The 27,864-nt window shown below is 35.2% G+C and overlaps 3 protein-coding genes across 8 annotated transcripts in view; 1 reads left to right on the top strand and 2 right to left on the bottom strand.

Moving 5' to 3' along the window:
* Nucleotides 1–20,220, bottom strand: part of LOC145960400 (uncharacterized) — a 114,767-nt gene extending 94,547 nt beyond the window's left edge. The window contains exons 1-4 of one of the 5 annotated variants that reach the window (XM_083079832.1): nt 19,921–20,220; nt 15,790–18,221; nt 15,583–15,716; nt 14,805–14,940 (exon numbers count right to left, since the gene is read on the bottom strand). In XM_083079832.1, the coding sequence (XP_082935958.1) occupies nt 14,805–14,940; nt 15,583–15,716; nt 15,790–18,082 (2,563 nt within the window). In that variant the 5' untranslated portion in view covers nt 18,083–18,221; nt 19,921–20,220. Of the gene's footprint in view, nt 1–14,804; nt 14,941–15,582; nt 15,717–15,789; nt 18,222–18,323; nt 18,951–18,984; nt 19,143–19,163; nt 19,540–19,920 lie in introns of those variants that run through there. The other 4 variants (XM_083079831.1, XM_083079830.1, XM_083079833.1 and 1 more) reach the window with 4 other exon arrangements.
* A 435-nt stretch (nt 20,221–20,655) lies between these two features.
* On the top strand, nt 20,656–22,920 carry Clp (cleavage and polyadenylation specificity factor subunit 4). Of its 2 annotated transcripts, none has more exons than XM_083079838.1 (4): nt 20,656–21,090; nt 21,745–21,948; nt 22,139–22,328; nt 22,405–22,920. In XM_083079838.1, exons 1-4 carry the CDS (start codon nt 21,012–21,014, stop codon nt 22,769–22,771), a joined length of 840 nt encoding a protein of 279 aa, XP_082935964.1. In that variant the 5' UTR covers nt 20,656–21,011; the 3' UTR covers nt 22,772–22,920. The 2 variants fall into 2 exon arrangements, with proteins under 2 accessions (XP_082935964.1, XP_082935963.1); XM_083079837.1 differs by having other exon boundaries at nt 20,670–21,047.
* Nucleotides 22,759–26,139, bottom strand: Abp1 (Actin binding protein 1). Its single transcript, XM_083079835.1, has 5 exons — nt 25,914–26,139; nt 25,193–25,361; nt 24,786–25,018; nt 24,487–24,664; nt 22,759–24,385 (listed from the first exon to the last, which is right to left on the bottom strand). The coding sequence occupies exons 1-5, from the start codon at nt 25,994–25,996 to the stop codon at nt 23,630–23,632; spliced, it is 1,419 nt and encodes a 472-aa protein (XP_082935961.1). The 5' UTR covers nt 25,997–26,139; the 3' UTR covers nt 22,759–23,629.
* Nucleotides 26,140–27,864: the final 1,725 nt, after the last annotated feature.

Below are 27,864 nucleotides of genomic sequence, written 5' to 3'. Positions count from 1 at the left end.
ATTAGTTACAACAGTTTAACTTCTATATTTACGTTAATTATTACGTATTTTTCATTTCATATTTTTTTTGCATTATATTTTTGTGCTTGAAATCTCCTTTTTTTAATATTTTTTTTTTCCAATTCCATTCAGAAATATTCCTTGAATTGTAACGATTAATCAAGTAATATTGCGAATAAACTCATCGCGATTTTATGGATGATTCAAAATAGTCTTCATAAAGTGACATATGTTATTTAATTAATCGAAACGTCCCTCATTCAGATTTATTCGTGAAATTATCGTGAAATCGAATGTTGTTTCAAGGCATATTGTCTCGACATATAGATACAAGATTTAATTATTCAAGCAAAGATACATTATTTAACCGAGCGTGTACAAAATATCGATATAAAAAACATACTATTTGATTACTGTAAACTTTTTAATTACTCAGGCATATAGCGTGATAGTAAAATTTCATATATTTTTGCACTTTTTTCTTCATCAAAAGTATATTTGACATTATCTTTATATTGTTAAAATATTGAATCATGATCATTGACATTTTTTTTAAATGTCATATAAATCACAAATTAATTAATTCGCAACAAATAATAAGTCGGAAAAATATTCTGATACTATTTTCCTACATACTTTTGAAATAAAATATATTTTATATCGAGAGAGAAAAAAGAGAAAGAGATAAAGCTAAAGAAATAAAAACACAACAATAACAGGAATATAATAATAAAAAAAAAAAATACAAAAATCTATAGTCCTAGATTACAACCTTAGTATTTCTAAAAGTAAATTCTTTCTGTTATATTATAAATATCTAATAATTTATTACATTTTACTTGCATATTAATCTTTAATCTTTAAATTGAAGAAGAAATAATTTTCCTATCTTTAAGATATCGTGATTTTCCTTCAGTGTCTCACTTTGAAAGAAAGAAGAGAAAGAGAGGAGAGACATTAAAATGAAAACCTTGTTTTAAAACCAGAAAACGAGATTTTTTAAATCCAAGGAAATTCTTTCTCGACCACCTAAGTGTTTATGAACGAGTTAAAGCTGTTTTAATCACCCGTCTCTTCCATGAATTTGCATAACGCGATATCGGACAATATCCTGAAATTAAGCGCGGTCTGTTTATGCCCGAAGCGTTGATTACACGCGGCGCATCCTGCGTGCGGCTAAAAGGCCCGTCATTTAAACGACCGTGAGTGACGCGCGGCGACATTAAAAGTCTTTCCCCAACAACGACCACCAATTATTTACAATTACAATCGGCTTACAGCGTGCGCGACCGCGACGATACGGCGCGTCGTAAATTACGCGTTATCATGTACGATCGCGTACTTCTCTGATACCTTTATTGGAACTAAATTACGGTAACCCCCGGTGATCTTTCAAAATTACAGATGGCATTCTTATTAAACGTCGAAAGACGAATTTTAATAGCAATGATGACAATAATTGTTCCCATCGTTGTCAAATATTTCTTTATACGCAGATAATTTTATATTATTTATTGCATTACTTTGTGACGTGTGAAAGTAGCAAATCGGAAAACTATGTAAATAAAATAGAAAAGTTAATTAGAGAGTGCTCAAAGTGTTTTTAACCTTAAAATTTAAAGTTACAGTTAGTGTGTAATAATAAATGCCGTCTAGTTACATTTTAAGACAAATCGAGTCCAAATAATGAAATAACGATGTCTTAAATAATCAAGACCATGTGCTTCATATTTGAATCGCGTCGCGATTTATATGCACTATGCTTACGATAATGTCGCATACGTTTGGATCAATAGACTAACCACGTAAAATGGGACAGCACACACCTAATGGAATCATTTATATACCATTCCGCAAAAATAATCGTCCCTGTAACCGCGTCATTTCGTACACGATATACGAGCGACTCGTGAAAATTAAACGTCAGCGTTACTATAGTCGTCATTCTATAGGGCGACAAGTAATATTCGCCAGTGAACGACTATTTCGCGATTGAGAGAAAATTGTGTAGACCAGCGATAGAATCATTACTACTTTTTTATGATCGTTATTTTGTGATACAACGTTAAATGCACAATGTTTCAACTCACCCAGTAAAATATAACGATATAAATTTTTTTTACACTCAGCTCTACGTTCATCAGTCTATATACACGTATAATTATTACGTGTTAATAAAAAAGCCATACAAGGTATTTCAAAATAATGAACACATTTCCACAAGAGACGCTATAATTCAAGATACTTTGCGGTTTTTTCGAAATAACGATCCTTTCAAGATTATATCGTTACATGCAAACAAGATAGGAAATGTATGAAAAGACCTATAAGAATCTATTTCGAAACACGTAAGAGTTTTCACGATTAAAATAAATAATCAACTACTTTTAGAATATATCTGTTACCGTAAAACTCATGTTTTCACTGATTAAAATAAGTAATCAACTACTTTTAGAATATATCTGTCTATTTAAATACTTAAATAATTTATATTTAAATTTATTACTAAATAATTAATTACTAAATAATTTATATTTAAATTTATATTTAAATATAATACAATCAAGAGAGAAAATTTACCGAAAGTCTCCCCATCATATACAAAACTGTTATTTAAAAAACTGTCGCCTTATGTGTACTCACCCGTTAGAATTAGGTTGCACTCTTGCTTCAACAGCCAATCCAAAAATATATGGAACATGTATGCGTATATATATAGATATCAATATATATATATACATATGTATCATTCAACGTGTCTATAGAAGCTCCTAATATCGGCATGAAACGTTAATCACAGTTGCTGCTCCTCTATGCTCCTCTCAAAGCGATGTCGTCCAGTCGTCCGGCTCGAGCCTTGATCGAGCATTCCTGCTCAACACGTCGCGTGCGTTAACGTGTGCGATCTCGAGATCATCAGCTCGTTGACGAAGAACGAACGTTGCGAACGGGAGAGAAGAGCGAGAGAGATCGCGCAGCGACATAGAGAGCGAACGCTACTTAATTGCGCGTGAGGGGGAGAGGGGAAAAATAAATCAGCGAGAATGACGAGAGCAAAGCCGTAGGGAGTGATGGGGCCCGATCTCTCGCGAGAGCGCGGGACAAATTTCCCATAAATTACCGGAATAACGGAAAACTACCGGTTGTCTCGCCGAGATATATTACACTTATAAATTACAGTTATCACGGTAAAGTGGATTCGTTGATCTCTCTTTAACCGCGATCGCTATTATTTACATTAAAAGTAATAATAATTTGATTATGTCCTGTAAGCCGTGAAATTTTGCTAGCGCGAACGGCTGCCCCAATAATAACTCTTGTTGCTAACAACGATAATGATCCGCGCAAAATGGACGCTCGGGATATTAATTGTACAATTATGTGCACAATTATCTGTTCGATCTCTCTCTCACTTCTTCTTCTCTTGTGTTTTTTTTTTTTTACGAAACGCGAAAAAATCTCGACAGTGACAAATTCCTTTCCCGATTACACTTGCCAGCCTCGATCATTTACTCACAGCACATGTAAGTTTTCAACTTTTTCTTATTATAATATGCATCAGATAATATTGGAATTAGAAAACCAAATTGAACAAATTTAAAAATAAAAAAGATGTGAAACGTATGTGATTCAGAATTTTCTTCGTATTTCGACAAAGCCAAAACCGCGGTGCCCGATCGTTTATGTAATTCCCTCGCGTTGCACGCATTCGTACGATTTCTCTCGTACATGATGGAGCAAATCGCATGGTTCGCAAACTCAACATTTTCCAATTTGAAACGGCACCACGCGGTTCTACATTGTTAGTACAACATCAAGCGGAAATCCCCTTTACAAACAGAATTAATTTATACTAGAGAAATATAAGTTTCCCTAATATAAATTAATTCTATGTGTAATTCCACCTGTATGTGTACATGCAGGCAAAGTATACATGTATATATATGCATGGGACATTAATAAAGTTCGAAATCACAGTATCGAAATTACAGTATCAGCTGGGTCGCTTAAATATCAGCTACGTTAATTTGCACCTGCATGGAAATGTGTTCGTGAGATCCAATTTTTCTGTGCATTACCGTAGTGAATTTTGGATTCGAAGATGATGCGATGCGATGTGCTTTTTAATTGATAAACGCGTGATGTACGCTTTTTAATTAATACTCGTGATACATGACACCGCAAATACTCCGGTATTGTAGCCGAGAGCATTTATTCATTCCGTCGAGTCACAGTTGTAGCAAGTTCCAATGTTAATTAATCGATTCGTTTATAAACATTAATGGACGCTACGCGCGATGGTATTAGTTAAATCGACAGCGATGCTCTCTCCAATATTTATACGAAACAATGCCGTCTATTGAATATTTCAAATCGTGTCTTGCTTTTTAATTATTATATCTACTTTGATCAACATGTAAAAATAATGTATTGTATCATGGTAAAATTACAACAATACCATCGTCAATGTAAATCTTAGTGTACAATACTGCAGATACCAGGTATTTATTTGACTCAATGAATGATTGACGCAATTCGTTATATTTTTCAATTCTTTTACAACTATTAATTCGCTATTAAAACAAAAGTTGAAAACATTTATTAACTTAATTTTTAATAAACGTAATGATGAACTCGATTAATTGGAACGGCCGGATACATACGATAATTTCTATCACACTTTAATTTAAATTTCCACTGATATTCTCGAAACATTCGATAATAATGGATCTTGCAAATTTTATATAACAAATTACACAAGCATGAATTTCGTTCTATCTCTGTAAATATTTAATTCCGTTCAATTTTTAGTCCAACAAAACGAATGCGATACATCGAGGCGTCTATTTCTTCTCTCAATCATTCTGACATTTATACAAATTATTTTTACCTCTTCACGTATTACGGAGTGCCCACATAACTTTCATTAAATGTGTAAAAAAACATACATTGCAAATACTAGATTTTTATCAAGATTTAGTAAAAAAGTTCATTTCAATTATCGCATTTATATTTATATCTCCAATAACGGTAAATCATTTTCATCACAAATGATTGCTTGACATTTCAAAAATTGAAGTCGCAATATTTATTCCGCGCTTAATGAAAATAAAATGTCAAGTAGATTTAATTCCCAATCGTTACTCGCATAATTCGCAATTTCGCATTACACCGAATTGTTATCGGTACGCGCTCTCGATTGGAAAAAAAGCAAGCGAATCTCAACGAAAAATTTCTGTGTCCATTTCAACCAGATTCGATTTCTGATTGTCGACGATGACGAACGGACGGCGATCTCTGTCGAAGAGCGCGAGCCAGTGACGTTTAGTTTGGCCGCGTAAATATTTATCCGGACCTTATTCCTCTCCCTCTTTCTGTCCCTCTTTTACGCGTGATTCACTGAAATATCTGCGATAAAGAAGTCACGCGTTCGTTAACGACACCACGTGCCACGTGGCGAGAGCGTTCTCCATCTCCTCCTAGTAAAAGCTCATTTGTGACGTATTTTAAGACGTCGCATGATAAATTCGACGACTGACGTATCAATCAATTATACGTACTCGACTTGTGCGCACATGAATGACATGCGAGATAGTCGCAATTATGTCGCGGTAATAGCCTGAACGACACAAGTATATTTTGCAGATGCCGACACGTGCCAAAAAGTCGCCGACAAAAAAACCGTCGTCGTCCCCGTACGTGATAGCCATAAATTATTAGCAAAGTTCAGTCGCCTTTCTAACACGCTCCGCGGTTCGCCATCATAATAAAAAATAGAGACACGTTAATATATCGTCGTTAACGCGGAACTATTACTGGGATGCTTGTTAACGGCAAAGCGATTATTCCAAAGTGACACTATTGTTTAACGATTATATGTACATCTCTGCAAACGAAAGCAAATTTGCAAAAACTTTCCATCATTTTTTATTTTCAGTAATATATCCGTTTAAAAAATGTACTCACATGTTTTTTCAAGTATTTTCTGAAATATTACGCGAATAATTCGGTCAACAAGGTAAACGCATATTGCTGACCGATAGAGAGACGCGTGGTAATAAAAAACGGAGAGATAAACCCCGTTCGCGTAAATAAAAGTTATGATTGAAAAACCTTTCGGCCATCGACCGAGGAAACCGAGCACGATTCCACATCCTATTCGATCGTAAATGCGGCATTAAACAGACCGGCCGTTGCTCAACTTTCATCCACTTCGATAAATCGCCTCCAACGATCCACGGTTACATTACTCTTGAAATCTTGTACGTATAAGTGAGAAGCAGGCATTCTCAATCAGAGAACATATTATCGCCAAATTTTACGATGCCGTCGTTAAACTCGAAAAGAGTCTGTGTGTGCGAGATAATTTATTTATTTTCTGCAGATCAATATTAATAATCGTTTTTCATAATAAAATAAAATTATTTTTTACAATAATACAAATAAAGATAGAGATTCATTTTCAAAGATATCGATTATGTATTTAAAAAACTATTTTTAAAAGGATTTTTTGAACTTATATGTTCACGAATGAAATATTTATAAGAATGACAGATATAGTTCTTCCTGGGATTACATTCATAAACGGACTCTTTCTCATTAATTTTTCACATTTCCTTTGATTTTGTCGGAAATAGTGAAGGCTATAAATTTAGTCCAATTGAACATGTTTTACGATTTAAACTCTTTAGTAGCTTACTTCTTCTGGTAGCGCAGCAATCCAATATAAATCTTTTCTGTATTACATACACACTTTCGCGTGTAATATAGTATCATTACTGGGTTTAAAGTGCCGACCCACAACCGGTATCGCAAACTAATATATCGTAACTTAATCGATATTTCCTGCCAGTCGTTTTCCACCCATCACAGAAAGCTGTATGTTTAGTTAATCTTAAGCATAAAGGGATCAAAAGATAAATTTCAAACTTCGCGACGTTGCTCTAAAGCGTCTCAAAGGATTGTTTCACCGCGACGTAAGAGGATTCGTGTGATCTCGCGATCGATAAACGAAACTCTCGAGCGGCGTCGATCGACGAGGATTAAAGTAGGTGCCGGATTTATAACGGACTGACCGGGCGCGTACTTACGTCACCGAAACGGAAATCGCCACAATGGTATATCGGGATTTGCGAATCGCGCGCGTATTCGGAGCATTGAACTCGAACGATGGCATCGAATGAAGCCACCACCGCTTTAACGATGTTATCGGAATTGATCGCATTACAGACGAAATACTACACGTCGTGCAAAAGGCTTTTCCGTCCATTCCCAAGAATTCACCGACTTCGCACATACGTCTGATTACATTTTTTTCTATGTGACAGCATTGAAAAAAAATATATATGCCGTTTTTTATAACGGAATAAAATTATGTCATTAATACAATTGATTTTCTACTGTTGGAAGAAATGTACATAAATTGTTTCGCGACTATTATATTCTTTGAATTTTTTAAAGTTATATTTTTCACCAATTTGGAATAGATTCAAATAAGATAAAAAGATAAATAAAACTTAATCACACACAAATCATAAATATAAAGCAAGAAAGAAAGAGAGATTAAAAAAAAACTGGAAAATACACATTTGCAAGAGAATATAAGTTTTCGAAAGTCAGGAAGTCTAGCTAGGCTACTATTATACTGCTGAATTATGCGATTAATCTCCGCTAAAATTTGCAGAATTGCACGTTTTATAAATTTTCTACTCTAGTCAGCAAAAATAGCACACGACACATTTGCGTTTTGCATTTCAGCTAAATATCGCTTTATGTACGAGATCCGAGTAAATCGTGTAAAATTCACAAATTTCTCTTTTTTATAACTACTGGGTACGCGAGATTAACAAACATTTTTCGATTCGTACCAATATATCACTAATATCAATATTATAATAGAAATTAAATTCTTTTTCTCAATTTTATTCAATCTTGATTGCGTTCAGTCGGCCGCGTCCCTAAGAGAGCGCACGCTCTTGACACACACGAAGAGGCACATCAGACAGCTTCGCTGGATTTTCATCGACGAGGAGCACGCAATGTATCCGGAGTGCAGCTCACGCGAGTTTCCGCGGACGTGCAGATCCTTTCATACGAATCTTCTCACGCGGAGGACGCGCTTCGCGGAAGGTCCTGCGCGGACAACCTCATCATCTCTTCCGCGTATTCAGCCGTGGAAATTGCCGGCTTCCATCCGGCGGTTTTCTCGCCCGTCGAGAGACGCTGGCGAGAGGCCAGCAGCCCGGTTTCGCGCCCATCCCCGGGTGTGTCGCGGGTCTATTTTCAAATTCCGAGTAAAACCACGCACGCGTGTCCGTCCCTGCCCGTGATAAGCGTCACCGCGTGTCCGACATAAGCGGCGCCGAGATGTTCCAAGCGCCGGCGTGCATATTTCATATTTTACGCGTAGCGATATGGCAGCTAATGAGAAATCGCGACTTTAATTAATCGTGACTCGTCGACGAATGTACAAGAGAGGACGAGCGTGTGATCTTGCGTTCTCCTTCGCAAAGAAAGAATTTTCGATAGTTCGCGTATAATTTGCGCTTATGTCACTGAGATGCACGTAACACATCCGAAGCACGAGTATAACGGACGTAAACCGTAAACGCCGTGAGCATCTAATTTTATGAGTCTAAAACACGCAACGGCTATCTCGTATCGGTGACGCAAAGACAGTAACTTCGCGTCTAAAATTTTGCTTTACGCATCCGTAAATATGGGAAAACGTGTAACAATTTTATGACGTGTAATAATTTCATAACGGAATAAGTCTATATTATACGTGTAATTGTATTATAAATAGAAGTTAAATATATGCAAATATAATTTTAATATTTATGTTAAAATATGTATCAAGCTATGTATACTTGATTTTCAATTATATGCAATGTTTCATAAAATATCTCTTGCAATATTCAACAACTTTCCTAAATTAATATAACTTGCTAAATCACAATTTATCAAAAAGTTTGTTCCGTCTAAATTATTTTTCAGATTTTTTTTATTAAATACGAGTTTTAAGCGCTAAAAATATTAGCGCTTGGAAAATATCTTTTTACGATTAACAGATTTTTTATTTTTTTTGCAAGGTGGCTAAAAGCACTTACACGAGGTATAATGTATCAACACCGTCGATATTTCTATTTTCTTTTACATTCGCGATACAGAACAGTCACGTGTCTATCGTTCTAACATATCATCATTGAAAATATCCTCGATCTGCTCCGAGATAGTAATCGAACTGTAAAGGGGATGGTCCAAAATAATTCTCTGAAGGCGTTGGAAGAGGCTTGTCACATGACCTTGTTTCATTGTTGCTTTTAATGTTATACGAGTTTCCGGATAAATATGTAATACATGCTGAATTTGCAATGTAAAAATAATAAAACCTTTACAGATGCGTATCTCGTTAAACATTAAAGACGATCTCCAAAATAATCGCGCTAATTTTGATTACACGTTCAACAATTCATTATCACAGATTATCGTTCAGTGTATCTTTTTTATATCGAATTCTGTTCATGAGTAAAAATTTTCGACCATGGAGAAACAAAAATTTCAAAGAAACAGATATATGGACGAAAATATAATGTTAATATATAGTTTGCAGTTATCTTTCCGTAATAAAAATAGCGTGTAACATTTTCTATTTCTTACAGATAGTAAATCGTAATATGTGATGTTTCGCATATTAATATACACATGCTGTCATTATATTATTATCAATAATATCATGTATTCAAAAGCTTAATTGCTCTTGTAAATGATCGAGGCTGTTATAATCGGCAGTTCAATTAATTATCAACACCTATACGTTCTACGAGAAATATTAAAATTGATGGAACCAATAAGCACACATCATGTTATTATTTGTAAAATTTAGAATTGATTTTTAGCGAAAATATTAGAAGAGTGTCAATAATTCTCGAATCGTAAATGAAAGCAAAGAACATAAATAAACAACAAAACAATTATTCTTTTTCAATTTAAAGCGAAAATTTTAATATCAGATAATTAAGATATCAGATTAAGATATCATTGTAATTTGCTAGAATAAAGTTGTAGAAAAAGTAAAAAAAATCAATATTTTCGCTAAAAAATCAACCATAAGATTCAATAATATCAGGTGTTTCTCTTCTTTGGAAAACATGATTAAAAAATAACACGTAATTAAAACTACTACATCTCTTACGAAAATTACTCGCAAAAGATCATTTTACGTTCGCTTAGAAATATCAGAAGATACATCTCGACAATATTGAAATTAATCCCTCTTGTCTCTCTCTCGCATTCGAAATGTTCATTTCAACAAAGAATGTTTGTCGAGTTTGCGCGGAAGATCATTCGTAGTAATCTACATCAATCAAGCCAACCGCGAGGGACGAAAACGGCCGTCAATACGGTCTATTGAATATACGATATACCGAAGCGTTCGTCACTTCGTCAACGAGCTGCTGTCAGATCAGAAGGTGACACCGCGACGACTCGTCCATGTCGATCACGAACGTGAATAACGTCGACGAGCGTCGCACGTGTCACTCGTTGAATTTGCCGCGACTAAAGAACCGAATTGCACCGACAATCCATGTCGCTATTACATCTGCTTGGCGATTCCGACTCTATTTGTTCCAGATTATAAATCTATTACGTCGCATTACATCAGAACGTGTCATCGAATTATATCGTCGTTCCCTCCATCTATTTTTTTTCGTATTTCTTTTCAATTCTACGTGTTCGATACTCAACATTGAATATTATCTCGTACATAACCTTGAAAGTTCAAACTTTCGTTAGAAACGAAAGGCGCGCTTGAGAATAAATCGAGCAAGCCAAGTTTCGCGTTAAACATAACCTCACATTTTGAAATTTACGATCGGAAAAATCGCCGCTAACGCGTCTCGGTATACTTGGAGACGAAGTGAAATCGATTCCGAATCTCTTCGAGAAAATCTATAGACAGAGAGAAGGGCGTTTTACCGTACTTTGCGCGAACGAGGAGAGGCGAGAGACGATTCAGTCGAGCAGATTGCTCGGTGCAATCGGGGGGAAGAGGGGGAGGAGGATATTCTATCCACCTACCTACTTTTCGCGCCGTAGCTCCATTTCATTCGTTCCTATTACCAGCAGCCACGACGCGACGCGCATTCACGGGAATACAGACACTATCGGGCCGACAACACCAGCCAACACTCGCGCGTCCGACACCCCGACCGGCAACGGCGTCGGCGACGGCGACGGCACCGCGAGAGGGAGGCGACGGCGGTGGCGACGAATCACTACTACCGACGTTTCGGTCCGCCGGCGTGCGCGACCGAAGAACAAAGCCGGGACGCAGAAAACGTTCATCTCCCCCGGCCGCCAGTAGAGCACTGTCAGGTGTCCTCGCGACGCGTACTGTACTGGCGTCGCGCTATCCCCACTCCAGCCCGCTCCACTCCCCACCCCACCCCGCCCCACCGCTGCCACCGCCGCGCAGCGGCGTACCTACACGTGTGCTACACACGTACGTGTGTGTATAGCGGACGATCTCCGAACGGTTAACATATACACATGGAACAACCGCGCAGTCGGAAACATACGACGGCATACGGTTTACATAAGAAGGGGAGTATACTACATATTAGATTCGGCTTTTTCGGGCGTTACTATAAGCTGAAGGATAGTAGATATTTTCAACGTTTATTTATTACGACGCGCAAGAGAGAAGGATCTCTCCTTTGGAATTCTATTTATTTACTTCTTTCTCTCGAGACGCTCCCTCGATTATGTATGTCCGCTCTTTACGCTCGCGTGTATTGATAATTTTTTTGGAGAAATAATAAAATTGATACATTTAAAAAAAAATATCTTTATATTTCTCCAAAATTTTTAATATTTTAATATTTATCAAAAAAAATTATCATTTTAATGATAATTTTTTTTGATAAATATTAAAATATTAAAAATTTTGGAGAAATATAAAGATATTTTTTTTAGAATTTATCAATTTTATCAATTAAAATATTAAGAATTTTGGAGAAATATAAAGATTTTTTTTTTAGACCGTAATACTCGGTTTATCGAGATTATTTTTTTTCGCTATTCAAGTTTTCGCAAAACCTTCGTCAAGAGGCCATAGCTCGTTTCTTACATGATTCATACGAGAAGACTCGACTCGAGGTTCCTTAAAGCGATAATCGCGGAAAAAAATGCACACGCGAAAGCGTTGTTCTTTGAAAAATAGCCTGAAATTTTTACTCCATCTCGTACGATGAACTGAGAACGCGAGGACGACTCATAATTGGCACACAATGTTGCGCTAGTAAGATTCTAGCACGCACTGACCTTGCTCTCGAAAAACGACACGGGATAATAATTGTGCAGCAGATGCGTATCGTATGCGTATTTGCGAGCGTTCGTTCTTATCGGAGCATTCTCTTCCAAGAGTTGCATTGATTTAGGATAACGCGGGAAGAAGAAGCACTTTTTTTTCCTTTCGAGAGAGTGCGTTTGCGCACATTAATCCCGGTAGATATTAAGGAGATTTCACCCTTATCCGGGCAATCTATTCTCGTAACGCGGTCGAGCGAGCAGAGTGCATCGGCCGACCTACAGTTATTCCAACATTTTTACATAAATAACGTTCGCGTTAATATTAAGGGTGAGGAGGGAGAAGTTTATTCGATCGTTTTACGCTTTCCAGCTTTAACTCGTCATATTTCTTAGATATTATTTAATGTTACTTGAATGAGTAAAAAGTAGATATATTTCGGAATCCGCGAGTAATCTTCTCGCTCATCTAAGGATTAAATTTAATGCAGTCTTAAGCTACGCTATGACTAACAGACGCTTTTCCCTCCGCCACACGATAATGAATGTTAAGGAGGCATTTTTCTCAGCATCGCGTGAAGTCTCTCGTAATGTGAAACTCTAAACGCTGCGGCTCTTTTGTTCAGTTTACATATAAATCGGGCTCTGAATTCATCTTTAGAATACTAGAGGAAAGTATATTTTCTCGAATCCCTAAAGTTCCGTTTTAGAATGACGAAGTTTTCTAATTTAGTATGTTCTCTTTGTCTCTTTCTCTCTCTCAAAGTAAGACGCGATCTTAAGACGTTACATCTTGTTACATATGTACATCATCAACCCAACGCTCGAAAATTTAATACTTTTACTCTGCGACGCTTAACCCAATCGTTTACCTTATCTTCCAATTATATAGTTTGTTAGAAAAACTTTATATTGCTTGTGCAATATAATTGGACAAATATAAAATCAAACAATACATTCTGTAAATCAACATCATGTGTCATTCATGATAAAAAAAATATTATGTCAGATGTATATTAATTTATTTTCACGGAGGAGACAACTTGCAGTATTTAAAAAAAATTGTTTGATAGATTGATACGTCTTAGAATAATAATATATAATAATACATGATGATGTTCGATACTTTTCCATCCTACTTACCCTTGTAAATACTTAATTTCTGAGAGAAATTAAGATATATCTCGATTTAATCGGATTATTTAATCTATACTACAACTAAAGACTACAACTACGACAATACACAAAGCAAAATAGATTAGTTAAAGATTTCGCTTTCAAAGTTTTCGTTTTCTTTCGTTTTCTCATCACTCCATAAAAAAAAATTACAAAGACTGATACCTCCCATATTAATCATGTTAAGTATTTTTCCTATATAATATTTTATCCAAAGTCAATTTTCCCAAGTCTTCTCAAAAGGCGAGAAGGTTCATAAATTATCACAAGACAAGCTAATAATAGTATACTTTGGTAGATCCGAGGTAATTAAGATTCTTTTTTTACGATACGACTGTCGAATAAAGATCTTAATGCGATAAACACTCGGGGAGCGTAACCAAATATTACGTACGTACGAGAAAGGGTTCGTTATTGCAAGTCCCGCGCTTACGCGTATTTACATATCTTGAGATATATCAGAGATGCATAGAATAATGGAGGAGTGGAATTAAGAGGCCAGCAATTAACATGAATCGTAAGATGAACGGAATAATATAACAAAGAATAATATAACGAGTATACCCAGCGGCACGAACGAACGAACGAACGCCTTTTCGATTCTGAATCACCAGCAAATGGCGCGGCCTTTCTCGTACGCGCGTACACGTGTATTCGCACGCTGTCATCGTGGACTATGGCGTGCAATGTGTATGTCTCGCGAGTGAATCGAGGAGGGAATAAGGAGGGTGAGAGAACGAGACGCGGTGAGAAAGCGTCAATGGAACAAAGAGAAAAGCCAACCGTTCGCCGCAGGTTGGAAGAGGAAATCGTCGAGCAGCAGTAATAACGCGCGCTCGAGCGATACAATGTTGGCGTACACTTTGGAGAAAGAGACGGGCAAATTTTTCGTGGCATCTTCTCTTCGTTAGTGAAAAATCCGCCCGCTCCGGTTCACTTATTGTATAATAATTTACGCGTAAATTTCAGCGTTTGCGCTCCAACTCGTTTATCCAGCAAATACGTAATTTTTCGTTTAGATCGTTTCACGAATATACGTTATCATATATGCGAGAGGCGAGTAAATTAATTATAACGAGCGGTGTACATTTACTACATGAAACGCGACCTGTGAGAGCTAGACTTAAATCATGTCGAATAAACGGAAAATGAAAGAGCACGATGTAATAGCTTTTCGAAGTATTTTTTTGGTTTTAAGATGGTTTTTAAATTAAATTAATAAATTTCTTATTATTATAGATATATAGACAATTTTATTGCATATAAGAAGCAACTGAGAAATAAAGCGTAGAAACATGCAATTGCGTTTGACTCACCGTGTTGATGAGGAGCTGAGAATGCTGAATGCCTGCGAGGTGACATGTTAGGATGATTACCCTGGCTACCTGGTGGCTGCATAGAAGATAATGCACCTAGTGGCGTGTAGGATTTGCAAGGCTGTTCCGTCTTTTGCTTAATAAGAACAGAGATAATAATATATTTATAATTATTACATTTTTAAATTAGCAAAATTTTTAATCATACACTTTAAAATTAATAAAATTTTTAACTTGGATAGAAATTTAAATAAAGAAATTAATTGATAAAAAGATATAAATTTGAGTTGTTTAATATAATATTACTATGAAGCAATGTAATATTATTATGAAACACACAATATGAATGTAAAAATAGAAATATACACGCATATATATCTTTTTATGTACGAGTTTAATAATTAAAATTTAAAAACAGTGATAAAATTATAATATTCAAGTACAATTAAAAATACGTAATAACATTTATATACATATTTTTTTTTAAATATGCATGTATAATAAGCACTCTTAGAAAAGTTTTATAATTTGTTAAGTAAAAAAAATATATAATAACTTATGAGAAATATAGCATAATAAACAAATAAAACATAATTAGCAATTTTAGTTTATATATATATATATATATATATATATATATATATATACAAAAGTTTTTTACGAATGTATTTGATAAATCATAACTTTTAAGTTTAAATGTGTAGGTGACGTAAAATAATGTAATGTTATGTAATGTTTGTCTGACCAAATAAAAAGCAATCATGAATGAAACACAAACCTGATCGTGAAGCTCAGTAGCCACTGCGGTAGCTGCAGTTTGAGTATGACTGGTAGAACTGATTCTATACTGCATACCAGCAATACTGCAAAAACCTTCGTGATGGGTGGATCGAGTTTGATTGACGTAAACACCTTGAAAAGAATTTGTTATCGCAATAAGAAGATCATTAGAATTTTCGCGCTTAAGCCACGCATGATTAATTACCAGTGATAGTGACGTCCGTGTCCTGATTAACGATGACAACTTTCTTGGATGGCTTAATAACCTCCTCCGGATCGGAGCTCTGTCTGGATTTCTTCTTATCTACGTCCAAGTCATTTTGTCTACGTCTTTTAATTATCTCTACTTCCGACTCACTGGAGGTATCACTGCTGCTGCTACCACAAAGATTTTTCTCATCGGAGTAGGAAGCAGCCAAAATGGCAGTGGCATTAAGACTGGCCATCCTCTTGCAAACAACCATGTCCTTCAAATCCATTACTTCTTCGTTTTTCTTCCTCCTTTTGGTCATTTTCTTCTTGCTTGGTTCAACATTCTTTTCCTTCTCGCAGTCTTCATCCGAAGAAGAAGAAGACGACGAGCTCTCCAACATATCCCAGTGCTTGCCACGTAATCCTGGAACATTCCTCAATTTTCTTTTCAAAACGTTGTCCTCCGTTTTGCATTCGACTTTCTTCTCCTTCTCCTTACGCGGCTGCTCCTCCTTCTCCTCCTTCATTTTCTTCGGCTTTTCTTTTTCCCTCTCGGGTTTCGACTTGCAGAAACCTCCAAGATAGACTCCGCCGGTCTCATTTTCGTAGAGGCAGTGAACTTTAGCCAAGGCATTCAATGACGCGACCCTGGGTGGTTTTGGTTTACTCCAAAAGCCAAAAAGTCGCATTCCTCGCGTACGTTCGTCCGACGGTGAGTTGGCTCGATCTTTATTCTTGGCATCCTTTTGCTTACTTTTCTTATATTCATCGTCAAAATCGTCCTCCGAGTCAGATTGAGATGTAATGCCACTAGCACTCTCTCCGTTCATCGCTTCGACTTTTAAATCTAATTCAACCGTGTTCTCAGCGCCGATTTGTTCCTGTTTCGCAGACTTTACGTTATCTTCGGAAACTTTAATTTGTTTGTTAGATTCCTCGGAAGATACATCTTCAGATGAAGCTGATGTTTGATTATTGCTCTCCGTTTGTACCTTTATTGTTTTCCCTGCCTTTTTCGGAGTCTTGCTGCTAATTTTGTTACCACTTTTGATAGCCTTCTTATTATCTTGTATTTTTGCTGGGAAACTCTCTTCTTTTCTTTTATCTGAATCCTCTACGATTTCACTTTTAATGCTGCTTACTTCTGGCCCTTGAGAAGCCTCATCTTTGCTTGCAACCTTTTTATGTTCGGTTTCCTCAGATTCTTTCAATTCAATTTTCTTTCTTGCCATAATTTTCTCCGTTATAGCTTTCAATTTATCTTCCCTTTTTAAGACACTGATTTTTGAATGTTTTTGAGGCAATTTGGCTTTCATGTGCTTGGCCAACTTTGGTTTTTTTTCTTGTAAAATTTTGTTCTTGGCAATGTTACTATTTTTCTTCTTTGCTTTTTTAACTGCATCCTCATCTTCGCTCATTTCTTCGCTTTTAATTGGTTTGACTAACTTAATTTTTTTATCCACCAATCTTTTAACTATCGATAAATGAGGCTTCTTTGTTAGAACTGTTTTTCTTGTAATACTTTTCTTCTGACCTTGTTTCGTTTTCGAATCTTTCTTTGTTTTAGCAGAAGAAAGTTTATTGCTCGCCGCATCCTTCTCGGAAATTTTCTTTCGATCAGATTTTTTATCTTTCGCAGTAGAATTTTTCGACATTGTCTTAGCATCGGATTTAATCAGCTTGCCATCTTTTTTCTTCTCATCTTTGCTTCTTTTTTTAGTAAGTGGAGGAAGGGCATCGATCTTATCTTCAAATGCATCTTTATTTTCCATTGTATTTAAAGATTTCACATTATCCTCCATATTTGTATTATCGTCGAATTTTATATTCTTCTTCTTTTCCTCCGTTTTTTCAACCTTCTTTTTATTATCAACAAATTGCTTCTCTAATTTCGCTTTCTCTTCACATTTTGGTAATTTTTTCTTATCCACAGTCTCTTGATTTATTTCTTCGTTACTTGTTTTATCATCTCCTTTCTCTATTTTTCTTTCATCAATTTTGTCAGATTTCTTCTCATAATCTTTGATCAATTGTTTTTTCTTTTCATCTGGCTTATCGGATCGCTCCTTTCGTTTTTCTTCCATCTTCTTCTTGTCATCAAACTTTTTCCTATCTTCCGCTTTTTCTAATTTCTTCTTATCATTGTCTATCTTCTTCTTTGAATCTCCCATTTTGTCATTTTTCTTTGATTTCTTCTCCTTCCTCACATCGGACATGGTCTTCTCTATAAATGTGCGACGTTTCTTGGCGACTGTTGGCATTTTAGTTGCCTTTCTGGCAACAACAGCCTTCTTCTGTGGCTTCATTATGACTGTTTTTTTCTTTACATCTTCAAAATAAATAAATATACTCGAAGTTCACGAATGTCCAGTTTTAATTTCCACAACTACCTAACTGCCATTGTGGATTTTAATAATTGCGATACGGCTCGCGAGCTGGATTTATCTGTAAACAATTCCAATGCAAATAACACATCTCGATCAAACAGTATATAAACGCGATTATTATTTATATCGTAATTTCACAAATATTTTGTCAGCTATTAACCGTTATCGCGTCTCTTTGTTGCAATATACATGGTTTTTTTATATCGCGGTAAAAACGGATATTTTTCACAAAAACGGACACAATATCGAGAGGATATTCACGGGCAGAATATTACGAACGCTACGTGTTTTATCAATCTGTAATAAAAAACGAAACGATGTACAATAAAACGACAAGTGCACGCAAATCGGAGCATTCGCGAGAGACGCGCGCGACGGAAACGGTGATAAAAGTACACGAGCGAGGCGAGAATCCGTCGTAATGTGTGCCGGAACTGTGCGCGCACTCTCTCATCGACTTGTTGACAAATCGATCCCTTTAAATCTCATTGCGCCCGTCGCGATTCGGCTCTCCGCAGGACTCGCACGTAGGATTCCAGGAGAAATAAATAATTGAGCGCGACGCGACGCGACGTCCGTCACTCTCCTCGATTTTTCTCCTCGAGCGTGCGTCCTCGTTTTCCGAACGTGCACGCGACGACAGAGATGCGGCGCACACGACGTAGGACGAGAAAACGCGAACGAGAATCGAAAAGTTGCCGAGCGCAACGGTAACGACAGCAGCACGCCCTTTAAACAACGACCGCTGGCCGACGGCCACAAGTGGCCCTGACAAGTGCGCGCGAGCGAGAGCGAGAGCGAGAACGAGAGAACCCACCAACCTGCTGATCGATCAATCGTCGTCGCACGCGGAGAATCTCACGGACGGCGATCGCGCGGCGCGACGCGGCGACGCGATCGCGACGACGACGCTTAGCAACGCGGGAACGAGGCAGGATGGATGCCGATAAGAGGCAGACGGAGGCAGGCGGAGGCGCCAGTAACGAGATCGAGTGTTTACCTCTCCGGCGAGCCCTCCCCGGTCGGCTAAACTCGGCCCGCGAGCGCTTTTTTAAAACGGCGGAGTCGGAGCAGCGACGAGCGATCGACGACAGGTGACGGCGGACGACGACGGGCTTCGAGTCCTGTCTCGTCTGTGCGGCTCTCACGGCGGGACGCGCGACCGCGAGGCGAGCGACGTCGTGGGGCCCTCCCCGGCGCAACTTGGACGGCCCTTTTTCGCGCGGTCTATCGCCAAACTGGCAGTCTCGTGTCGCGCAACGCGCACCTCGCACGACGTCCCTGCCCTTTTACCGTAGCCTCGTCGGCCATTTTCTTCCTCGCGCCGCTCCCCCACTCTTCCCACTCCGAAGCCCTCTGTCACGTAGTGCCGGAAGCGCGAGCCTCCGATCCGAGCCAGATGACAGCACCTCGCGGCTCGTCGCGCGCGAGTGCGACAATTTTCTGCGAATGTCATTCTGCGTTCGGCATATCGTTTTAGCCTAATATTACATTTGTCGTACGACAAATGTAATATTAGCCTTATTCGAATCTCGTCAAATATGCGAATTTTTGTCCGTTTTTTGCACGCTAGGATGACTGATGTCGATTGAGGCGATTTGTCCTCAATTAATTAAAATATTTTTTGCGTTATTTAAATGAAATAAACTTGCCCTTAATTAAATGAAATCTATATCACTATTCAATTTATCTCTATTTTGGTAACAGTCAAATAATTTTGATGAGATGAGAAAGATTGATGATAAAATTTTTCTTACCAAAATCGATGCACAAAGATGCCGGGAAAATGGTGCGATCGTCAGCCTTGCACATCTATCGATAATTGTTCAATTGCAGAAAAAACTTGTTAACGATCAATGCATACGATGCACTTTTGATACACTTTGGTTAGAAAATAAGGTAAACTAGGTAGAGAGAAATTCGATCGATTTTCGGCGAATAAAAACGGATTATCGAAATCACGAATAATATGGCGATTATACTCCATATTTAGCGTATCACAATGAATGTTTATTCGACGAGAGACACTCGCAAAAATTTTTCGGCGCTCGAAACTTTTTTAGACAACAATAATCGCGGAAAATAAAGAGAGCGATTTGAATATAACTGCGCGACAGTCGCCTCCACGTCACTGGCCATTCGAAATTTATCGAATTGAGCGCGATATTCAAACTATTGCAATTTTCAAAGTATCGAAATGATCGAAACAGCAAATCAATTGGAGTAATTACTTTTAACATAACGATAAAATTTGAAATATATTTATACAACATATATAAAAATAGACACAATGCATTAATTCATTAATATTATTGTCATGAATTAATATAAATAATTATTTATTTATTATAATTTTCAATATCAAAAATAAAATACCAAATTGCAACGTATGCGATGTGATAAATCTTTCTGATTTTTATAGCTATAGCGGTACTTACTTAATATTGCAAACGGCAGTGTCCAATACTTTCTCGTTGGATTTCTTTTTCAGGCAGATAAATGTTAATTAATCTTACGTATGATACAGTATCAAACGCGCAAAAATGTATTCAGTGCTTCGATGGCGAGCTTTCGATAAATTAAATTTTAAATTAGGGAAATTCAAGCTATCACCGGCCATGATTCCAAATACCAACTTTACGTTTTTAGGAACAAATTGTACGATAATATTGGCTACGTGCAACGATTTCAGAAATATTCAGCGGTGTTTCGGAGCAGACCACAGAGCAGACGGAGCATGAATGTATATTGTGTTTGTTTGTTTAGATTTTTGCAGTAACAATGGAATGTGTAGTGGCAAACGTCGAACACATGAGATTTGACATTGAAATTGCTCTCGACGAGCAATATGGAGCTCTTCCGTTACCTTTTACCGGCATGGACAGTACGTCCTCTTATGTTTGTTTTCATATGGTGGATTATGTTAGGTTAAGTTTGCGCACAGTATAATATTGTCATATTTGATTATTTTTTTGTGTCCTTCACTTCAATGTATAAAAACAGACGGTGATAATTTTTTTCAACAATATTGTATTAATATGTAGTGACAGTTTTATAGTTAATTTATTTATAATTTTTTTTTCAATAATACTCTCCAATAGAATCTTTGAGTATTTAGCATTGGAGTTGCTCTCACATGTGATTTAGGCTTTATATAAATATATAAAAAGAGATAATATTATATTCGACAACTAATTTCAATATTTAGTAATTAATCGTATAATAAAAATTTAATTTTAGAACATTATATAGAAATATGCAATTTTAGAAATGTATGTATAATTTGAAAAGTAAATAATGATTTTTGCTCTCTTTTAATAGAATTAGAATAAATTAACTCTAAACTTGCTAAAGTATATTATTTTTCGTTGATTATATTTTCTATAATTGTATAATTCCTGCTCTACTTTTAATTTTTATGAGTTATTTAATTTCTATAAATTATATTTGGTAGCTTATGTTTACTACTGTAGAAAAACATATGATGCAATATTTTTATAAGACAGATATATTATATATTGAACATTTTATATATGTATAAAACTATTAATATAAATAATTTCTTTCCCTCTAATTTGCAGAATCAATTGCTGCGGTTTGTCAATTTTATCCAAGAGGTACCTGCAATAAAGGAGCATCATGCCCTTTTAGACATGTTCGTGGTGATCGCACAATAGTATGTAAACATTGGTTAAGAGGTCTTTGTAAAAAGGGTGATCAATGTGAATTTCTGCACGAATATGACATGACAAAAATGCCGGAATGTTATTTTTATTCTAGATTTAGTAAGTAGCCTAATAAAAGTATTACGCATTTATTATCATTATTTACAAGACTAAAAATTTCCTCTCCTTGTGAACATGTATTTTATATGCAAGAATTCAATATATAATGGTTCTTTTGTATAATATTTAATGTGTATTTTAACTATGTAACATAATTAAATTATATTTATACAGTTAAAATTAATTATAGATGCATGTCACAATAAGGAATGTCCATTCTTACACATTGATCCTGAGACAAAAGTCAGAGATTGTCCATGGTACGATCGTGGTTTCTGTAGGCATGGTCCCTTGTGCAGACATCGACATGTCAGACGTGTTCTTTGTATGGCTTATTTGGCTGGTTTTTGTCCAGAAGGACCAAATTGCAAATTCATGCAGTAAGTTTGTTAGAATGCAAGTATCCATTATGTTGAAATATATTCGAAATCTCTACATTTTAATCTCTATGTTTAGTCCAAGGTTTGAATTACCAGCGGTACAAGATATGCAACCAAAGGAAGGCAAAAAGGTGATGATCACCTGTCATTTCTGTGGAGAAGGCGGTCACAAGGCAATTTATTGCAATAAAATGCCGCCCGACGTACGAGAAGCTCAAGTCAGGCAAGATATTGATAATAATTCTCACACACCGCATCATCATATGAATATGCATAATGGACCGCCGCCACCGCGAGGACCACAAAAGCCGCTTGAAGAAGTGACGTGTTACAAATGTGGACAGAAAGGTCATTATGCCAATAAATGTCCAAAAGGACATTTAGCGTTTTTGAGTCATGCGGGTAATGGAAGTGGCGGTCAAAATCAGAATTATCGTAGATGATTTCCTTTGTTTTATTTATGTAACATAAATCTTGTGATGCTATTTTATTTCATTATTATCTATCAAAATTTGTGTTTCATATACAATAAAATAATTTGATATCTAATACATGTCGAGATGTATCATCACTCTTATATCATTTCACTAACAATTTTCAACACAAAAAAACATTTTGATGTTTTTTTTCTCGTTAGATATGAATAATAGCACCAATATTTAAAACGTATAATATAAAAAAATTAAAAAGCAATTTTTTTATATATATATATAAATAGACATTTTAATATTAAATTTCTTTTGTTATTAAACTGTAACAAATTGAAATATTTGTTTTAAAAATGATATATGTTTGAATAACTAGTTATTACAATTTTGTATGACACAGTTCTGTGGACATTATAAGGTTCTTAGTTATTGCTACATCGGCATCTACAGGTATTATAAAAAGATATATATTTATGTAATATCGATTAATTATCGGATAAAAGCTGTATGACCTGCTCGGAAGACATACACTCTATGTCGATGGATATAATTAACATTTTAATCAAATATGAGTTTTTACTAATTGAAATATCAACTGTGTATACTTCTCGGATAAATGTCTTACGATTAAACAATGGTATGGAAGGCGCAAAACATTGTGGAAACATTTTTCAATTGCTATCAAATATGCTAAGCGCATTTGTCACAAAAATGTTCTCTAGTCATTATCATATGACGTGGTTTATATTTAAAGACATAGTTGTAATTATCAAGGATAGGATTGCATATTAATTTTCCCAAACGGATAATTATGAAGAGAAGAAAAGAACGAAAAAGTATTTCTCATTCATTTCTTTTGAAGTTATTGTTCTATCATGTTGTGGTATAGTCAATGACTTCAACATAATTAGCAGGAAAAAGTCCATAAGTCCCATCAGGCCCAAGCCCTTGCCACCAACCTTCATCGATAGCGTCTATATGCGTAATTATATCTCCAGGATCAAAAGTAATTTCCGTATCATCAGCGGCTTGATAGTCGTATAAAGCTCTGGCTTTCATTCCCTCGTTATTTGGATCGAAATATAAATACGGGCCATCGAACTGATTGTACAATTCATTTTCAGTGACTTGTTCCTTAGTTTCTATTGCTTGTTCGGATTGCGATTGTAAATTCTTTGCTGTTGTTTTCGATTCCTGATTAGCGTTTTGAGATTGAGGCACTGCAGATGATGAAGTTGTCACTGTCTCCACACTTGTAAGTTTTGTCTCTTCGACCGGTGTTTCCTCGCAAGATTTTACAGGCTCCTTTATCTGAGCGTCTTCTAATGCTTTCCTCACAGACTCCACGTGATTGTTTTTAGGTAAAAATTGTTGAATAGGACTTGTCTTCATTTGACCAGCCGCCGAGTTCTGTTCGAATACCGCTCTAGCATTTATTGTTCTTTGAGCTATCAATTGTTGCGTCTCTTTGCTCCTCTGTCTTCGTAGTTCTTCGCTTCGTGATTTATGATCATCCTCGATATCATTGTTATAATTTTGTGCAGCTAATTGATTGCGTAAGTTATTCGCCTCCTCGGCACGTTGTTCGGCCAACTTTTGCCGCGCGATCGAATTTTCTTTAGCAGTTACCTAATAGAAGCAATTTTTCATAAAATATGGCACATTGGTATAATATTTAAGATGTATATGATATATAAACGAAAAACACGAGATTAAATTAAGGAACATACTTTTTGCTCTCTCAGTTGTGCTTCCTTTTCTTCTCGAGCTCTAACTTCTTTCTCTAACTTTTGTCGTTCTTGTTCACAACGTAATCGTTCTTGTTCCAGTCTCTTTTTCTCTTCCATTTCTTCCTTTTGCCAAAATTGATCTCTTTCTGTTGCATTTATCTCTTGTTCAGGGATTACTCTATAAAGTATATATTAATTAGGGATTATATTTTACAAACCATGATATTACTTATTTAAAATTGAGATTACACATAGTTGGCATCTTAAACTGTAAATATGAAAAAGAATGAGAAATATACCGGCGATATGTTGTTCCGATAGGACCCGTATGTCCTTCATTTTCACCACGAGGTTCATTAAATTTATATGCAGAGGCTGTTGCTCGTGCAAGTTTTGCCATAATTGTATCTACCTCTACGTCATCTTCCGAACGTGCAGTAATTGTTATATGTGCACCCTTCAATAATTTCTCTACATCTCTAATATGATTAGCACATGTTCCTTTTCTAACAATTGGAGCACCTTCTCCTTGCTGTAAAAAGCATGACATAAAAGCTTTATATTTCTCTTTTGTTATAAAAAACGAAAAGTATAAAATTATATTATTTCATTACATAAATTATATTTTATTTTTCGTTATATGTCTTTTACATTATATTTTGTTAGTTTTTTGTTATGATTATATATTAATTCTCTTTACACTTACCCAATTAATAAGCAAATATTTTGGTAAACTTGTTTTAGTATCAATGACTTTGCAAAATGCATACATAATATGACAGCTATTCAATCGATCAATCATTTCTTCCAATCCTCCATTTCCTGTTCCAACTACTTTTAGATCATTTGTCTGCCCTTCATAACCGAACAAAGCCCTGTAAAGAATAAAAATTTTAATTAATCAACCACGCAATATATTTTATCAAATAATAATTGTATAAGATTCATCTTGTCATCAAATTATGAAAATTTATGAGAAATTAGCTACCAATCATGCAATTATAAACTAAGTATATATTATATACTTTGAACAATCAAATAATCACAGTTTCAATCATAACTAATCTTTTATTTATAAAAGTGATTACAAATTCTATATTATTAAATTATATATATTATTAAAAAAGAGAAAGATATAAAATAACTTATAGTTTTTTACAGATAATAGTTTTTCATTTGGTAACACAATTATATCAAAACAATAACAAAGAAATTATATTATCAATTTTTATCGCTATGCGATAGAGAGCGTTAAAGAAATCGATAAGAATAAAAGTGCTTATCATGAAGGGACCGAACGTTTACGAAACGAGTGTTTGCTGAGAATCCATACAAATTTTACGATTACAGAGGTATTACAGAGTTGGATACAGGAAAATACGCAATGTATTAATATTTTATTGGCAGAAAAGGCATCATGCACCTACCAGTTAGTGGACAATTTATCATCGACCACGCTGTGCCAAGCGGCCGTCAAGGCATCTTTGTTTTTCGTCAGATTAATTGACATGTCTCTGGCTAAATTAATTCATAACAAATTCAGGTAAATTTATAACAAGGGAGGGCAATGTGGTGTGATACCGCAAAACTACGCAAATATCACACGCGCATATCACTTAGCCGATCGTCTCTTCGACTAATGTCAACGCCCTATCGATGGCCAATCGTTTATATCATAATATCCCTAGAAATTTCCATCTCACTTCTTTCCGCGAGAACATGCGTTCGAAAATCTACTCATCGACAGATTAACATTTTAGCCAATTGGAACAAAGGAATCTTTGTTTCTTTATCCTGATTGGATAATCAATCAAACGCTATTCTACTCCGACAAGTAGATTTCCCAGAAGGATGCATTGGTTAAATTTATACGCGAAATTAAATTACGATTATTTAATTATACCAGAGAGAAGACTAAGAGATGTCATGGCCCGCTTTTAGGTGATCCCTGGAAGCGATACTCCCTCTGTGGACATTAAAAATGTGAACATGAACTATAAAGCCAATGTCCACGAATGTTCTCAGAGGGTAACATATATGTCTCTCTGATAATATAAATAATATAAATAAAAATATAAATAATTTAATTAATAATAATTTATTAAAAATATTAGTATGTTCTCTCTTTCCACGCTATTATTTATTTATTTATTTATGTGTGTTCTTTTTCTTCTCAACATCATTTATTTATTTTTTATTTATTTATTTATTTATTTATTTAGCTCACTCTAAGTCAGTCTTCTAAAATGCAAAACTAAATATTATAGAATTTGACTTTGAAAATAAAATAATCGAATAAATTCAAATAATTAACATAACGAAAGGTTCCGTGATAAGTTATTTAATAAATAATCAATTTTAATTAATTAATGAAAATACTTCTATAATTTAATATTCCGCGTTAGCGTATATTTTATAATATATAAAATATTTCGGCAACGAATTATCGATAACACGGTGTTCGACTTTGGCAATTCAAAAAATAAACAGTAGCGCACTATGTTAAAGCTTTAATAATTTTCTCAAACCTTGTTATTAAACAATATACAATTTAATCGAAAATCGATTAAATGATAGAAATCCAAAATATTAAATAATTACTTCGATCGTTGCGATTTTTACGGACAATAATAATTATTATAATATTTAGAGTCACAAATATATTTCATCCGTGTTACTTTATCATTCTACTTGACAATCTAAATGTAATTTGGATTGTGAGAGAACACGAAGTAAATCAATCGAATTATAATTCGATATAGATGCAAATAATTAGCATAATGAAAGGATAAATTGTTTAATAAATAATCAATTTTAATCAATAAATTAAAATACTTCATTAATTTAATATTCCGCGTTAATGTACATTTTATAATATATAAAATATTTTGGCAACGAATTATTGATAACACGGTGTTCGACTTTGGCAATATAAAATATAAACAGTAGCGCGCTATGTTTCGGCTTGTCATCATTCGCACGGTGACTCTCGAGTAATAAGATAGTGGTGAGAAACGTTTCGTATTGTATTGTAATTTTTTTACTAAACACGATTACAATTAGTATCGAAACATAATTTGCTTTAAATATTAATATAAATTAATTAATTAAAAATTAATTCACCACATAAAACTGTATCGCAACTATAAATCTTTATCAAATCGCAATCATTCATTACCGTGATTAAAAATTGAAACAAAATATACATAAATGAGGATAAGAGACTTAATTATATTATGAACTTTCGATCATTGATGCTTATTATATTTCATTAACAATATTAGAATTAATTATATTTCGACCAATACCTTAAATTTTAACAATCCTTGTTAATTAAACAATGTACAATTTAATCGAGAATCGATTAAATGATAGAAA

Source organism: Camponotus vicinus, unplaced genomic scaffold (genome assembly GCF_025532165.1).
Source record: "Camponotus vicinus isolate PSW18456_S1 unplaced genomic scaffold, iyCamVici1.0 SCAF_10, whole genome shotgun sequence".
Taxonomy (NCBI): domain Eukaryota; kingdom Metazoa; phylum Arthropoda; class Insecta; order Hymenoptera; family Formicidae; genus Camponotus; species Camponotus vicinus.
This window is presented reverse-complemented; position numbering and strand designations above follow the sequence as displayed.